Genomic DNA, 16,907 nt, shown 5'->3' on the forward strand with positions numbered 1-16,907 from the left:
TTGGGTGAACTTTAAATGTATGGGGTAGAACCCATATGTCTCCTGGCTAGATTGAGGCAATTTATTTTACACTTTGGCATTATATATCCACTAACATATATATAACATATATTCGTTAACATACCGCACTATGTATTTGTGCAAATGAACAGAACTAGCATTGTAGTCACAGCTTGCAATATGTGAAACTTCATCACTGGCATCATATTGGATCCAGAAGAGCTTCAGATCAATAAAATCTAGTGAGATACTTCTGATTTTTCCTGTGCTCCTCAGAAGTCTCCACACGTCTTTCCCATTCAGAACTGCTCTGTAGATACTGTCAGTGGTTCCTTCAGAGGACCAAAATAAAAACCTGTTGATAAAATCAGTGATTGCCATTATTGCTATTAAAATTGCTTCAAGAGCTGCAGATCCTAAATCTCTCACTTAATTCATTTGCTATCATAACTTGGAGGGCATACAAAAGAGGAGGAAGGAGAGAGAAGATGAAAAGGAATATCAGAGTACATAACCCTTTCCCAGTCCTCCAAACCACAGAGGATCCTTCAGTCTACATTTCATCTAAACTGCGTTTTTTTTATTTCAGCACTGTGTCACTATAAGCCATAAAGCCAATCCGCGTTACCTTCTGTTTGGATCAACCACAATATTTGTGGGATGGTGTCCATCATTTATGATGATTTGGGAATGGTTTCCATCCATGTCAACTGCCTCAATTGTGGCCTTCTGGTAGTGAGCGAAGTAAAAGTTGTGGTTTATCCAATCCACTGCAAATCCAGAAACATCTTTTTCTATGTGGTAAATTGTCTATAATAGGGGGGGGGGAACAATTGTCACCCAATTGTCATTATACTAAGACACCAGATCACTGGTTGAATCAGAATGCCATGCAAAGCAATGGAATTCATGAAGCTTAATCAAACAATTCAGGATGAAAGCTGCCTGAGATTACCACTAAGAGATGTACATTAATGCGTTTACCAGAAAAGCAAGAAAAGCCCTGTTAAATGTGTAAGCAGCTACAGTATGCTATTTTTCTATCATGAGACCTTCCTTGCTTGGACATTTTAGCCTTGGCTTTGTCTGCCTGACAAATAGCAGCTTTCTCCTAGCATCTGTGGGGGGGAATTGTCATTAGGAGTGCTATGGGGAGATGTTTAAACCTTTGCTCCTCCTCAGAGAAGTAGGAGAAACAATAAAATTAATGACTCATTTAACATCATGTCTAGTTTGGTAGAGCGGCTAACCAGATATCTTACTCAAGATATTATCTCACACTACAGTACATGTAAATGCACAAAACACGTTTAGCTTAAAGTAAGGAGAGGGGAGGGAGACATAATTTTAAAAATCAAACAAACAAACAAACAAAAAGAAATGCAACAAAGAGGAAACAGCTTTGCATTAAAATTGTAATTTATATGTATAGATGCAAATTTAGAAAGAATTACTCTAATTCATATAGAGCTACAATACATCTCACCAACTGTGACCCGCCGATGTGTATGCCTGCTCAAGGCTGCTGTAACTTCAAGGCCATTTCTGTTCCTTCTTCTTCTCTTACTTATCTTTAAACTGGGCTTGGTTTACACTTCCAAGACAGGACTCATTGAAATAGAGGGTGGTCCTCTGTCAGCCCTTCAGTTAGAGGACTGCTCTCTGTAAAGTAGGGTGAGTGATCACCCTAGTTATGTTCATTAATAATAGACCGTCCATCACTCCTACTAATACTGTGAATTTAGTTGGTGAGTGCTGAGAGGGCAGCAGCTAAAATGTGTTTTCTATATTGTAATTTTATGTTGTGAATTGCACTAACATCTATGGAGGGCAGTGTACAAATTTTAACAATTATTATTATTATTATTATTATTATTATTATTATTATTATTATTCCGCCTGCAGGAATGGCTGACCCTTGTTCCATCTCTCCGACCTTCATGAGGAATTTGGCGGTTGCTAGGGGAGTAAATGGCAACCCCCTCACCTCTCCGGGTGTTACGGAGAGGGCCCGCGGGCCCGCGATGCCCCCAAACCCACCCCGACTGTTCAAGGGGAGGGGGGCTTGGGCCGAGAGCACTCATGGGGAGTCGGAACTCCCGGACGCTAACCTGCATGGCGGGATCTCCATGATTAAAGAAGATAATTAGGTTTAAATTCATGGACATGCTTCAGAAGGAGGGGCAGAAGCTCTGTTTACTGCCAAGGAATTTTCGCTGCTGAGGGTGAGAAGTTGAGGCTGTATTTTTTCCACTTGGCAGATTGGCACCAGCCACTTGGTTTTTCGCCTACCTCGTAGCAAATCATCACAACTTTGTAAGGTTAGGCGGTTAGGCATTGGAAAAGGCGTTGTATGTTGGATGGGAGGTTGTGGCCATCACCTACCCCTCCCCTTGAGGGTATTCCATTAAAGGAATCCGGTGGTTGTGGTTCCTGTCCGATGCCCAGGTGGTGGCTAGGGCCATGGCATGATCCCCGGTGATTCTAGGGGAAAGCTCCAGTTGATTTGCATCAACAAGCTCCCCCTACAGACCCTTGTGTGACTCCCTGCAGAGTCTATTCAGATCCAATACCTAAGCCAATACCACTCACATTCTGCAACCAATAAAGTTGTGACCTTTCTTAGCCCATTAACCTAAAATACTTGTGTCCATGTGTCTTATTTTATCACCAAGCGGGGGCGGGGCCTCGACTCACAACATTCCATTACCTGTTGATTTGAACCATTCAGGTGTACTCGCCGGAGAAGACCTTCTTCAGTGTCCACCCAATAAAGGCAATCTTCTTCATAATGAAAATCTATTAATGTGGATAAGCCAGCATCAGCCACCAGTCTTTTGTGATTGGTTCCCTCAGTGTCTATTCTAAAGATTGCATTTCCTTGGCTGAAAACTAGGAATGGCGTAGGATCTAAAAAGGCCAAGAAAAGAGAAAAAAGTTAAATACAAAAAAGTAGAGAATTTTGGATGTTGTAGAATTTTATTGACTTCCACTCATACATCAGGCCTTCCTCTTCCTCTCTTTCACCTCCACCTGTTCCCTGTGTGTTCCCAGAATTTTATCCAAGGAGTACCTCAACCTTCTGCAGCAGATTTTGGGGGTACATAGGTATGTTTTCCCCAGCCACTCTGGGTGGCTTCCAACAAATTATAAAACCACAGTAAAACATCAAACATTAAAAACTTTCCTATATAAGTGCTGCCTTCAGATATCTTCTAAATAGATGTTTGCAAGGAGAGGTGAGGACAGGAAAGGAAGATCCCATTGCACAAGCAGAGGTCCATTCTGCTGGGGAAATCACACAATTGGATATTAGTAAACATTTTCTATGCTTTTAGGGGTTATTGGTTTTGGTTTTCTATTTTTTAACATTTTTAAAACAAATTTTAATGGTTTTTAAACAAACACAAGGATCATTATCCAGCTGTACATCTAATAGTGCAGTTATTGTTTTTATCTGTAAGCTGTCTTCACAAAAAAGTGGATTTTTTTGCACTAGGTCACAGAGCACTTTAACACACACTAATTGTGCAGACCTAAATTTCTGGTATGCACTTGAATCCCTCCCGCAAAATACTGACAATCTAGATGCAGCCTGAAATGACTGGCTTGACACTGAACCCATTATCCAGGTATAGATAACAAAATCTTGACAAACTCCAGGCACTCCTAGAAGATAACTGGAAAGCTGTTTGGTTTGGAACAGGTTAGCACCTGTGACAGGTGTGCAGCCTGTGTTTTACAGTTTGGTCAAACTCATGTTGGTAGCTTCGAGAACACTGTCCAACCATCTCGTCCTCTGACGTCCCCTTCTCCTAGTGCCCTCAATCTTTCCCAACATCAGGGTCTTTTCCAAGGATTCTTCTCTTCTCATGAGGTGGCCAAAGTATTGGAGCCTCAGCTTCACGATCTGTCCTTCCAGGGAGCACTCAGGGCTGATTTCCTTCAGAATGGATAGGTTTGATCTTCTTGCAGTCCATGGGTCTCTCAAGAGTCTCCTCCAGCACCACAATTCAAAAGCATCAATTCTTCGGCGATCAACCTTCTTTATGGTCCAGCTCTCACTTCCATACATCACTACTGGGAAAACCATAGCTTTAACTATACAGACCTTTGTCGGCAAGGTGATGTCTCTGCTTTTTAAGATGCTGTCATTGCTTTTTTCTCCCAAGAAGCAGGCGTCTTTTAATTTCATGACTGCTGTCACCATCTGCAGTGATCATGGAAGCCAAGAAAGTAAAATCTCTCACTGCCTCCATTTCTTCCCCTTCTATTTGCCAGGAGGTGATGGGACCAGTGGCCATGATCTTAGTTTTTTTATGTTGAGCTTCAGACCATATTTTGCGCTCTCCTCTTTCACCCTCATTAAAAGGTTCTTTAATTCCTCCTCACTTTCTGCCATCAGGGTTGTGCCATCAGCATATCTGAGGTTGTTGATATTTCTTCTGGCAATCTTAATTCCAGCTTGGGATTCATCCAGTCCATAGCTCATAGCTTCTCTGAGTTATTCAAGCCCCTTCGCCACGACAAGGCAGTGATCCATGAAGGAGTTGTTTCTTTTGCCTTCACCCTAAAATTCAAGTTAACTGTAGTTTTGCTTTACATATATGAGCTTCAAGCACATGATTGCTATCATACAGCTAGACATTTGGGTTTTTTGTGCTCAAAACAATCTCCACGAATCTAAGGTTTTGTTTTTGAGTTATCTAATAACACTTTTAATAAATATTAGACTGGTGTATAGTTTTTATTCAATGGGTAGTCCTGGTTTTTGGTGACTCAAGAGAAAAGATCACAAAGTGTGGTTTATTGGGGGGGGGGTATTTGGAGTGTTCAGAGTTGCTCCTGCATTTGAAGTGATGTTGCTTTCTGCTGTTTGCACTGGGAGAATATGAAACTATGTAGACTTGCTTTGCATACATGGTAAATGAAGGCTGAACTGCAACAAAGTTGATTTGTCTCAGGAATCTGACAGCTGTCCTGCTTGCACTTTTTCCAGTTACTCCCTTGACCAAACATTAACATACATTTTGTTACTAAGTTGTTTGAGACATGGAATTTCACACCGAGGTAGGTTAGTCCAACAGGACTTTGGAGGGGTGAATAGCTATGATGGCAAAAGTATTCTTGCTGTTGTTTTTGCTGATATTCTAAAATCTGTTCTTATGATTTTGCTATTGTCCTAAAATGTTGCCATAAGTCACCTTTGAGTATATGGGGAAAGGAGTATCAATATTTTAAATGCATAAACACATTTATGCTATTTTTTCCCGTGTGAATCCTACAGACAGAAACAATGGTCAGCTAAAACCATTACGCCTTAGTTGAAACAAGTCAACAGTTTAAGTATCTCAATCAATTTGAGAGGATCAATATATCACCATTGCAAGTTATCACCACCAAAATCTATTTTCAACAGGACACTAAAAACCAAAGTGATATCCCATTAAGAAAATTCCTACCATGCACTTGGCTGATCCTTGAATTATGGGTGACTCAAGAGACCATTATGTAATAATTACCCACAAAAAGTATCTCTCCTTGAATATGTTTTATTAGTGGGGGTAGGAGAGCTGGGGGGAATCACATCTGGCAACCAATGAACCCCTTTTGTTTCAGATAGTACATGGGTAAAGGTAAAGAGACCCCTGACCATTAGGTCCAGTCATGACGGACTCTGAGGTTGCAGCACTCATCTCGCATTATTGGCCGAGGGAGGAGGCGTACAGTTTCCAGGTCATGTGGCCAGCATGACAAAGCCACTTCTGGCGAAACCAGAGCAGCACATGGAAACCCCATTTACCTTCCCGCCGGAGCGGTACCTATTTATCTACTTGCACTTGACGTGCTTTCAAACTGCTAGGTTGGCAGGAGCTGGGACCGAGAGGTATAATGAGTCTAAAAAGCCTGGGACACAAATTCTCATGGCCCTAAGCCTCCTAGAGCAAAATATACATTCATCAATATCTATAAAGTAATCATTTATAGGTTAGAACACAACAGTAAACCACAGTCCAAACATGTTTCTAATTGTTCAAGTTTTGGAATAAGTTAACTGCCAATTGCCATTTTTTGATTCCTGTAAATAAAGTAGTATGGGTTATTGTCTTAGATTTTGCTGTTGATGACACCACCTGGTAAAGAAAGCAAGGAATGACAGTTGATGATCAGACTAAAATAATGTTCAGGTACTTTTTGAGGGCATAGTATCATACTGTGTCCACTCTCCCTGTATTTATTTGTGTTGATAATTTGGCCCCCATCCAGAAATGAGAATCCATGTGATCTGAATGCAGCTTGAATTGAAAATGTGTGCTGTCACCATTAAACTTGATAGATACATTTGCTGTCACATCCTCATTCAGGTCCACTAGTAATATATTATAAAGCACAAATAGAACTGGATTTGGGCACTGGGTTTTGTTAAATAAAATAGGTACTCTATTTAGTTTGCTCTACAGCTGGAGCTCAGTAGGCTCTATTCATGTAACTCATTTTAAACAAGTGCTTGACTGTCAATGCATTTCCATCTTTATCCTACAGATTTTGGTATTCAAATAATCACAAATAAAAAATCAGACCCCTGGAATTCAATCCGAACAGCAGCTAAGCTTCAAGCATAGACACCCAAGTTCTACAGGCTCCAACTAGATGTTTTGCATGTTAACTAGCTAGAGAATTGCATGTAAAAGAAACAGCAAAAGCTCCCCCCCCTCCCATCATCACCTGCTGGCCCTTCTTGTAGATCAAAAGCCAATGTGGTGAGATGATATGATGGTGTCATATACCTGTGATGGTCCTTTCGGACAACTCTAGGATGTTATAATTCTTTGACGTCACAAGTGATTTCTTCCCTATAGCCGCAATTTGCCTTTGTTCCCTTTGCTGACAAATCAGGCAATTCTGGCCAATGCAGGGTGCTGCCCTTTACAGATTAGACATCCAATACCTTGGGCAAAGCCCACCTCAAGAATTTATCCAGTTCCACATAATTATGCAGACTGAAAAACATGCCAATTCCGCAACAGAGGGGGTGGTGTTTTTGTTTATTCCATTTGGCAACTCCAGGTTTGCCCGTTTTAACCAGCAGCGGAAACATCTGTCTTTTTGTAGAGAAGATGCTGTTTCTTAACATACATCCCACAATATCAAGTGCAACCAAGTCTTCCTCATCATCAGCTGCCTGTCTTTCCCCCACACCCATCAAAATAGTGAGGTAGCTGCCATCTTCCTGCAGCTGCTCTGGATACCCTGGCAACAATTTCCCCGTAATGAGAACTTTCCCTGTGTTAAATAAATCCTCTTAGGGAGAACAAAAGTTTCCTACAATGCTCTGGCAGGCAGCGCAGAATGGAAGAATGAGGTTCTGCTCCCAGCTCAAAGGCCTCTTTATGCCATCTCAGCAGAGGGTCTTAAGAAGGAGCAAAAACGATGAATCATGTCATTGCAATGCTAGCAGCCAGTCCTTAGCATCTTTATACACAAGCAACCTCATTTACCAAGAGTCCAAAAAAAAAGACCCAGTTAGAGAAGGTGAAGAAGCATTAGTATGCCTGTCAGGGAGGCAGAGTCCACATTGGTGTATTGTGAAGTGAGCCAGAGTCTGCCCTTGTTTATTTCCTCCCTAATGCCAATGCCTATACAGAATCTTCTAGTATGATAGCGATATTCAGCTATTCCAAATTTAGGTTGCTACATGCTGCTGCTGAGTGTTATCTGCTGTGCTGCTACAAGTTTCTTCCCACCCCCTCTTCCCTACTCTTCTTTTCAATTATAAATCATATGTTGAGGAGAAAATATACTTCATGTTAATTCAGTTGTATTTTACCTCACCTCCAAAAGATTGAGGTTGTGCAAACATTATTTGAAGCATATTCGAAGCACATTTCCCCTCTCTCCAAAGGATTCTGGGCACTGTATGTAGTTTCTTAGGGGTTGCTGGGAATTATAACTCTGTGAGAGGTACTCAATGGTGCCCAGAATTCTTTGAGAGGTGGAAATATGCTTCAAAAGTGCTTTAAATGTATAATGTTTATGCAGCCACAATCTTTTGGAGGTGAGGTATGAGGGACCTTAGAGACTGTGGTGTCTTTATGATATATGATTTATTTACACACATATACAACTTGGCTACAATTAAGAGGTTCACACCCTAAGAGGTGTTGCTGCTCCCATAGCCACAGACTTGAATTCCAGCAGAAATCAAGCATGTCTCTCCCTCACAGGCTTCTGCCTGCCACCTGCTTCTAGCTCAATCCTGGCTTTTGTACTTCTAACTACCGGCCAGTTGAGGGAGGTGGCACACCCATTTGATATCTGGCCAGAGTCTCTTCCTTTGTTGCCTTAATGACCTACCTGTACATAGGCTATTACCAAGAAATTGGCCGGGCTATTCCAGCAAGTGAATCCTTGCTGCATTCAGGAATTGGAAGGGACTCAGGCATACAGTGGGACACGGGTGGCGCTGTGGGTTAAAACACTGAGCCTAGGGCTTGCCGATCAGAAGGTCGGCTGTTCGAATCCCTGTGACGGGGTGAGCTCCCGTTGCTCAGTCCCAGCTCCTGCCAACCTAGCAGTTTGAAAGCACATCAAAGTGCAAGTGGATAAATAGGTACCGCTCCAAGCGGGAAGGTAAACAGTGTGTGCTGCTCTGGTTTGCCAGAAGTGGCTTTGTCATGCTGGCCACCTGACCTGGAAGCTGTACGCCAGCTCCCTCTGCCAATAACATGAGATGAGCGCCGCAACCACAGGGTCAGTCATACAACCTAACCCCTGCCCCCAGATTCATACCACTATGTTTACCCAGATGCTGGACTCTGGATCACAGTTTTCTGATTGGCGGTCCTTTTTCCTTTTTGAACAATGCTAAGTTTTATCTATGGTACATAGTTTCATTCTGGTTTTAGTCAGCTTTTTTAAAGTTTTATTTGATTGTTAATGTTGCATTTCTATATGGATTTATATTGACTTTCCTCATAATTATCTCTTACGCCTTTTTACATTAAGCAGCATGGAAATTCCATGAACAAACAAACAAACAAACAGTGTGGGCAATAAACAAAAGGACCTCATGCAAGATCTATAAAGGAGTCCCATCCTGACTGCTAAATCCTGCATTTTGTGGATTTGAACTAAATGTAGAATTATTCCCAAGATCAGGGTCTTCACAGGGTCTTGAACTGCAAAAATTAAACCTGTAGTGGATAAAAGGGCCACGTGAATTCACCTTCACTTTAAGGAAATCAAAGGATTGCTAGTAAATAGGCCTTTTAAAAAACAATGCCCAGTGATGGAGAAGCAAATAACAAACCTTTCAACTATTTGATCCATCTGATGAGAGCTCTTATTGCTATGGTTTTAGCTTTCATGGGTTTTGAAACACTTCTCAATAAAGATATCTCAGAGGCAAGTCCTGCTGAGTTAATGGGATTTACTCCCAAGTAAGCACGTGTATGCTAGCAGCCAATATCTATTATATTTACACTGCAGACCTACATTCCTTGGAAATGGTAGTTCGGGGGGGGGGGGGGATAGGCATCTTTCACAGGTGAAACTCATTGGCAACTTACTGTTCCCAGTGTTCTTATGGGGAAGCAAGAACTCTTAAAGTGGTAGAAAGAAAATCAATTTAAAAAAATGAATTACTCAAGAAACAATTGCTGCAAATTAGTTACTCCAAGGCACATATGAACCTAACTTCCATTAAATGTATCAATACCAAACCCACCCACCCCTCTCACCCAGATATTTCTCCTGCATGCTTTGTTTTGTTGTTTTTTTCTGACAAGTTTCTTGGCAGACATCTCAAAGCACCTGTTACTGTTCCACTGGAAACTTTTCAAGGTTGGAGTCCTAGCTATTTCTTCTAAAAATGCACAGCAAACATAGCAGAGACTCCAAAGAATAAAGGCACATAAACATGGTTTCTTTTTAAAGAAAATAGCGTCGAACGAAAAAGCCCCACATTGCTAAGCCTCTTAACTGACCTGAAGTTTGGAGGGGGGGAACCAATTCACTCACCTACGCCAGAGGAATTTTCCTTCTGCATTTGGTATCCTCTGGGACAGCTCCAGAGCTTCTCAGCTGACAGACCGACCAAACTGATTTTAAAAACCACAAGCAAAAGATCTGCGAGCGACATAGTCTTGACCCACTTTTTCAGTGTCAGTAGGACAGGCGAGACTGCTCAACTTCAGGCATCTTCAAGACAAAAAAGAAGCAGGGGTCCTCATTCCCAAGGTGCATCTACGACAGCAGAGACACATCACAGCCCAGCTCAATTCCGTGGTCTGGCTAAACTTGACACTAGGAGAGCGGAGGGGCTGACTGACTCCAGTTCTCACCCTCAAAGAAATTCCAGGGTGATCTCTTCTTTGCTCATGCACACACTTCTTCTGCCTTTTTTCTTCTTCTTCTTTTTTGGAAGTGAAGTATGAAATGCCTAACCCTCTTGTTACAAAATTAACATGGCTTAAAAAAGAAAAAAAATCACATGTGCTACTGCAAAATTCAATATCAAGACAATGAATTTGTTGCAGGTTTATATGGATATACGAAGGCACTAATTTTTAAAGAAATCTTTTGAAAGTAATAAACAAAGACACTGTAGTCCCCCAAAACATAGATCCCATTTTTGTACGCATGTTAGAATGACGGTCCTTCTCTTCCTACAGCTTCTTGCCCCCCCCTCTTTCTTGTATTGTTAGTGCCACTTGAGTGAAGCTTGTGTTTGCAAATAGAACTGTAGCCAGCTCCATGGTCCAGGGAAGTTAGGCAATGCATAGCTAGACAATCGCTCCCAGCTAATTGTCTATTTGAAGAAAAAGAAAAAAAGAGAGGGGAAGCAGCAGCATGGTGTAGTGATTTAGAGTGTTGGAGGAGGACCTGGGAGACTGGGGTTCAAATCTCCACTCAGATCAGGCATGGAAGAAGGAGCACAGAGATCAGGTGGGCAGGATAGTGTGGCAGGGGACGTCCTGCTTTGCCCTCCCAAAATGTTGGAGGATATGCAGCCTCCAGTATTTGCCCAAGAATGCTGCATGCTGACTCTGGGCCTGGAGGGACATCCAATAGTTTGGTAGGCAAACCAGAGCAAAATTGTGCCCAAGATGGGCCCTGTCACTTAGAACTAGGGCTTCTTCCTTACAACAGGCTTGGGGACCTGAAAGATCCCTCTCATGGGCAAACATCCGGAAGAGATGCAAATGGGGGCAGAGCAGATGGATGGTACTCTTACACACACACACACACACACACACACACACACACACACACGTCTCCATTCTCCAACCAGGCAAGCCATTATCACAGTTCAAGGACACTTGCCAGCCAGGCAAAAATACTCAAGGATGATGCAGCCTATGGGATGGTTTGCAGACTGAGGAAAGTCCTGAAACCCAAATGAGTAGGTTGGGAGAAACACATTTCGTCCCCAGGACCGAGATTTTCCACCCCTGTCTTAGGGCTGTCAGACACCTAAGGCCCTTTAGCTTGATCAGACAAGCTGCTGTCTTGTCAGTGCCTCTTTGCTAACATTGAAATCTCAGTCTCTTGGGTCCTCTAAAATTAATTTGCTCTTGAATAGACACAGCTCCTTGTTATCTTCCAGGCCTTTGTTGCCAAATATTGCAGAATGGGTTCAGCATGACACCTAAACATGACTTGAACTCTTGAAGGAGCATCTCCACCCCCATTGTCCAGCCTGGACACTGTGGTCCAGCTCCAAGGGCCTTCTGGCGGTTCCCTCACTGCAAGGAACCAGGCAGAGGGCCTTCTCGGTAGTGGCACCTGCCCTGTAGAATGCCCTCCCATCAGATGTCAAGGAGATAAATAACTATTCGACTTTTAGAAGACATCTGAAGGAAGCCCTGTACAGGGAAGTTTTTAATAGTTGGTGTTTTACTGTGTTTTTAATATTTTGTTGGGAGCCACTCAGAGTGGCTGGGAGAACTTAGTCAAATGGGCAGCATATCAATAATAAAATATAACAACAGCAGCAATAATTCTGTGCTTCCTAATTTGCTCATTGCTAAAGAAGTATTTTAGTATATTAGTTAGTTGGGACCCTTCAGGCAACTCCTTGTGAAATGTGAAGTATATTATTATATGATTAGCAGCATGATACAGGTCCCATTGAGTTCAGCAGGGTTTACTTCCAGCAGGGACATGAGCCTAGGACTGCTGTCTGGAACTGCACAACGCAGCAGCTGGCAATCCTGGCAGCACCCAGGAGATGCCACAGCTGTACATAGAGCCATTGCTAGGAACACTGGCTTTGTTGACCTTAACTGACAGAAACTGATAGGCGTGCACTCTTGGAAATGAAGAAATAGCATGAAATAGCAAATTAGAAGCTGTGCCACTAACAGCAATGGCACGAAAATGTTTCATTGTTGTTTATACATCTATGCAGACTAAATCTCCTGTTCACATCGTAATCCATTCCAGCCATTACTGCAGAGATAGAAAACCTTTTGCAGCCCAAGGTGGGTGTGCCCAGAGGCAAATGTCAGCAGAGCCATGAATGTAAATAGTTTAGTGGTCCTCTCTCTTCGTCTTCTTTTTAAAATGTAGTAGCAATGCCCCACAGCAGCAATTTTGTGACCGGAACCCATAGCGCTTTCTCAAAATTCCAAATATGTCCACTGACTCAAAATGGTTGATAACCCCTGGCATAGATTATCTAAAAATCAATCAATCAGGTTCTGGGCAGTAACATTACACAGCTAAGAAAAGATGTGTTGTTAAAACAGTCTAGAAACTATTAGTTACTTTAGGAGTGAACTATGTTTCACCCGGAGATTATACTGTTAAGAGATGATAGCACAGCCACCTTTAAATATCTGAGTGGCTATGACTTTGATGATAGAATAAATTTGATTCTATTGCTCCTGGGAGCAGGACCTGACTCAAACAGTTCAAATTACAGGAGTGGAAATTTCAACTAATCCAGGAAGACCACTGTTTGACAGTGAAACAGACTGCTCTGAAAAGCTAGTGAGTTGTCCTTTGTTAGAGCCTTTTAAGCAGAGCTCTGGGTTGCCTACCTAACAGGGATGGAATAGCAACAGATTTCCTGAAGGAACCTTGAAGATCGAGCAGAGGAGATGATTTGATTCAGTTCACATTTAAAACCTAATTTGCACTTTCTGAAATAACACACGAACCAAAACACAGTCATCAGATGAAATTTGCACTTCTTTGCATCAAAATGCATATATCATTGAACATAGTATAAAAAACTGCATTAAATGAGGGGGGAAATCCTTCCAAAAATATCAGGCAAATTGGCATACAAAAATGTGTATATTAAGGGAAACTCACACTAAAATCCAGGTGAATTTTCATGAGAACTTTTTGTGGGGGGTTTTCTTTTAAAAATGCAAACTGATGTGAAAATATGAAGAATGTATGATTGGAAAAACTGAGAGACTGTCAGAAACTGAAATTGGCATATCCACCAATCCCTATCCAGTAGTTCCTTCTAACTTACTTCCGCACCAAACATTTAGGGGATTTATACTGCTTTAACAGTCATGGCTCCCACCCCCAGAATCCTGTGAACTGTAGTTTGTTAGGAGTGCTGGGAATTGTAGCCGAGGGAGGGACATTGCCACACAAAACCACTTCCGCATTTCACGGAGGTGGTGTTGTGGGCGTGGCCCGTCTCGACCCTCGCGAGGGGGCTGCAGTTCAGCCCTCTCGCGAGAGTTGGTTCCCGCCTCCGTCATGCCCGGCCGACCAGTAGTGTCGGGAGGCGGGGCCTTCCGCTACCTTTAAATCTGGCCGGAGGCGGGAACACTGCCTCTCTTACCTCGGAGAACCCCAGCTGTTCGGATCACCCACCCACCCACCCTCTTGGATAGGCAGTTAGGCAGGTAGGCCGACGCTGCTATGGAATTAGTCGGTCGCCTCGGTTGGCCGTGGGGCCGGGTAGGATTTTTTCCACTTGGATTAGCCAATCTGGTTTTTTCGCCTACCTCATAGCATTTCGTCACAACTTGGTTTGGCGGTTAGGCATTGGAAAATTTGCATAGATAAAGAATGGGGGGGCAGATTGCGTCATCCTCTGCCCGGAATTGGAGATTTAATCCCGTTAAAGGGGTTCCGGGGGCGGTTGCTTTGTCCTGGGCCTACGGAGGTCAGGGCCCTAGAGCACCCCCCAACGGTGGCCACAGGAGGTGTCTCAGTAGATACATATCACTGGGCTCCTTCTTGGTGGTTAATTTCTCCCGGACTGTAACACACGGGTTGCAGTCGGATATAGTCGGTTAGGTTCCAATGCCTAAGCCAATACCGCTCAACATCCTTAACCAATAAAGTTGTGGCCTTTTCACCCACTTAAACTTATTTCACTGTGTCGTGTCCTTTATTTCCGGGGAGGGAGGGACATTGCCACACAATAACACACGAACCAAAACACAGTCATCAGATGAAATTTGCACTTCTTTGCATCAAAATGCATATATCATTGAACATAGTATAAAAAACTGCATTAAATGAGGGGGGAAATCCTTCCAAAAATATCAGGCAAATTGGCATACAAAAATGTGTATATTAAGGGAAACTCACACTAAAATCCAGGTGAATTTTCATGAGAACTTTTTGTGGGGGGTTTTCTTTTAAAAATGCAAACTGATGTGAAAATATGAAGAATGTATGATTGGAAAAACTGAGAGACTGTCAGAAACTGAAATTGGCATATCCACCAATCCCTATCCAGTAGTTCCTTCTAACTTACTTCCGCACCAAACATTTAGGGGATTTATACTGCTTTAACAGTCATGGCTCCCACCCCCAGAATCCTGTGAACTGTAGTTTGTTAGGAGTGCTGGGAATTGTAGCCGTGAGAGGGAAACTGCAATTCCCAGGATTCTTTGGGTAAAGCAATATACATTAACTGTGCATTAAATGTGTGTGTGGATGTGACAGATAATTCTCCACAACTGGGATGAGAAAGTTGAGGTATAAAATGCACTGTGGAGGAAGTGTTTCACCTTGTGAAGCAAACAAATCCAATATAAGATATAGTGCACTAGCAATGGCCAAGTCTTGTTTATTTCAAGACAATCTGAGAGACCCACATTCTCCTAACATTAGCTCATTGTGAACAGTACCTCTACTACAAAAAGTTCAAGTGAAAAGGGGTGAAACTTGGCACAAACTAGGTAACTCAATGCTGGACATAATTAAAAGCAATTGTAAGTAAAACATATATTTAAATTATGGCTTTATTTCTAATCAGGAATTGAGATAGTTTTGTTCCAAATTAGGCCAGATTCAGTTGCATCTGTGGAAAATAAGTGGGATGCCTTGAGGTCAATATGAAAAGAAACAGGATGATACTATGAGGTCTTTGAATGCCTTTTCCATTTGCAGTCAATGCTTGATTTGAATTGACAAAACAGGAATTTTTTTAAAGAAAAAACCTACCTGAAAATATTCCAGATAACATTTATGGGAAGTGTATCTTATTTTTGAGATATTTTGCTTTCTGTTTATTCATTTGATGCAACTTTGTTTTTTAAATAATATCTAAGCAAAATTCCAAGTATGGTTGATACTTGGCCAATAAATTATTATTCTATTCTATTCTATTCTATTCTATTCTATTCTATTATTTTGACTTGATCAGATAGATATACTCTCAATGCACCTCCAAATTGATCTGTCCTTATGAAGCTAGTTTTATTAGAAAACCTTTTTCTCCCACCTAAAATTAGATCCCAAGGAAGGAGCACCTCTTTGGAAACCGTGCCCAAAGGCAGGATGATTTGTTAACCAACTTCTTCAACGCTGCTTTTCCTTGATCAGCACTGCAACCAACACTTCTAGAATATCCTGGAGCGCCTGGGTCCCTGGAAGTGGACCCTTTCAACAAGGTTTTAGTTGCAGCAATTGTAAGCAGTACAACACCACTTTCAAGTTAACAGTTCTAAAGGTCTTTAACTACAGGCATGTGGATAAGCCTTCAACAACATACCAAGCTATGCTACTGATAAAATTGGCTCCCAAAGCCCGTAAAGTATGTATTCAGGGGAAACTAGTTGATATGGAAACTGAACATGCTCTGTCTTCATTGAAAAATAAAAAAATCCTTCAGTAGCACCTTAAAGACCAACTAAGTTTTTATTTTGGTTGCTGAATTGAAACTCATTACCAAGCTTAAAACCATGGAGCCACCTGGGATGAATAGAGACATCGGATTCTTATCTCATTATGCATGATCAAGCTTTCTTTAGCGCCTCAGCCCTTGCTTCCCCCCCCCCCCCAGGACTAATTGCAGTCATCAGCAGCCGTTAACAGCCATCCACAGGTTTACCACTCCCATCAGCCCATCACCCATTCCCACCCACCCCCACCACCCTCTGTATATAATATAAGGGTCTGACACTTCTGTTTCCAGTGTATCTGAAGAAGTGTGCATGCACACGAAAGCTCATACCAATATAAAAACTTAGTTGGTCTTTAGGGTGCTACTGAAGGAATTTTTTTATTTTGCTTCGACTCAGACCAACACGGCTACCTACCTGTGTCTTCATTGAGTTATGTTTTGAGTCATCCCCAAGAGGAGTTTCTAAATATGTTTGTACTTCTGTCAACCCTGCAGTTTCCCTCAGCCTGCTATTACTCTCTTGTGTGGATAATGTTGCTTAACATAAATCTGGAGTGGCACTGACATCTGAACATTGGAAAGAGAAGGGGAAATGTTTTGCATTGCCTTGAAAACCTATGTTGTTGTTGTTGTTGTTGTTGTTGTTGTTAAACAGGAGTAGACAAAAATCCTGGAGTAATAATGGTCTGTCAACTGCTATAAGTCATGACAGCTGAAATGGACCTTCCACGGTCATGTGCTGCATTGCAGGTGCTGAGGACAAGCAATGAGGGAGAGCTAGTCTTGCCTATAT

At 42.1% G+C, this 16,907-nt stretch overlaps 1 protein-coding gene across 2 annotated transcripts in view; it reads right to left on the bottom strand.

Annotated features, from left to right (window-relative positions):
- EGF (epidermal growth factor) overlaps positions 1-10,687 on the bottom strand; it is a 44,265-nt gene extending 33,578 nt beyond the window's left edge. The window contains exons 1-4 of one of the 2 annotated variants that reach the window (XM_035112448.3): positions 10,021-10,687; positions 2,711-2,910; positions 629-810; positions 125-355 (exon numbers count right to left, since the gene is read on the bottom strand). In XM_035112448.3, coding sequence (XP_034968339.2) covers positions 125-355; positions 629-810; positions 2,711-2,910; positions 10,021-10,141 — 734 coding nt within the window. In that variant the 5' untranslated portion in view covers positions 10,142-10,687. The remainder of the gene's footprint in view (positions 1-124; positions 356-628; positions 811-2,710; positions 2,911-10,020) is intronic. The other variant, XM_088660445.1, reaches the window with a different exon arrangement.
- Positions 10,688-16,907: the final 6,220 nt, after the last annotated feature.

Source organism: Zootoca vivipara, chromosome Z1 (genome assembly GCF_965207765.1).
Source record: "Zootoca vivipara chromosome Z1, rZooViv2.hap1.1, whole genome shotgun sequence".
NCBI classification, from domain to species: domain Eukaryota; kingdom Metazoa; phylum Chordata; class Lepidosauria; order Squamata; family Lacertidae; genus Zootoca; species Zootoca vivipara.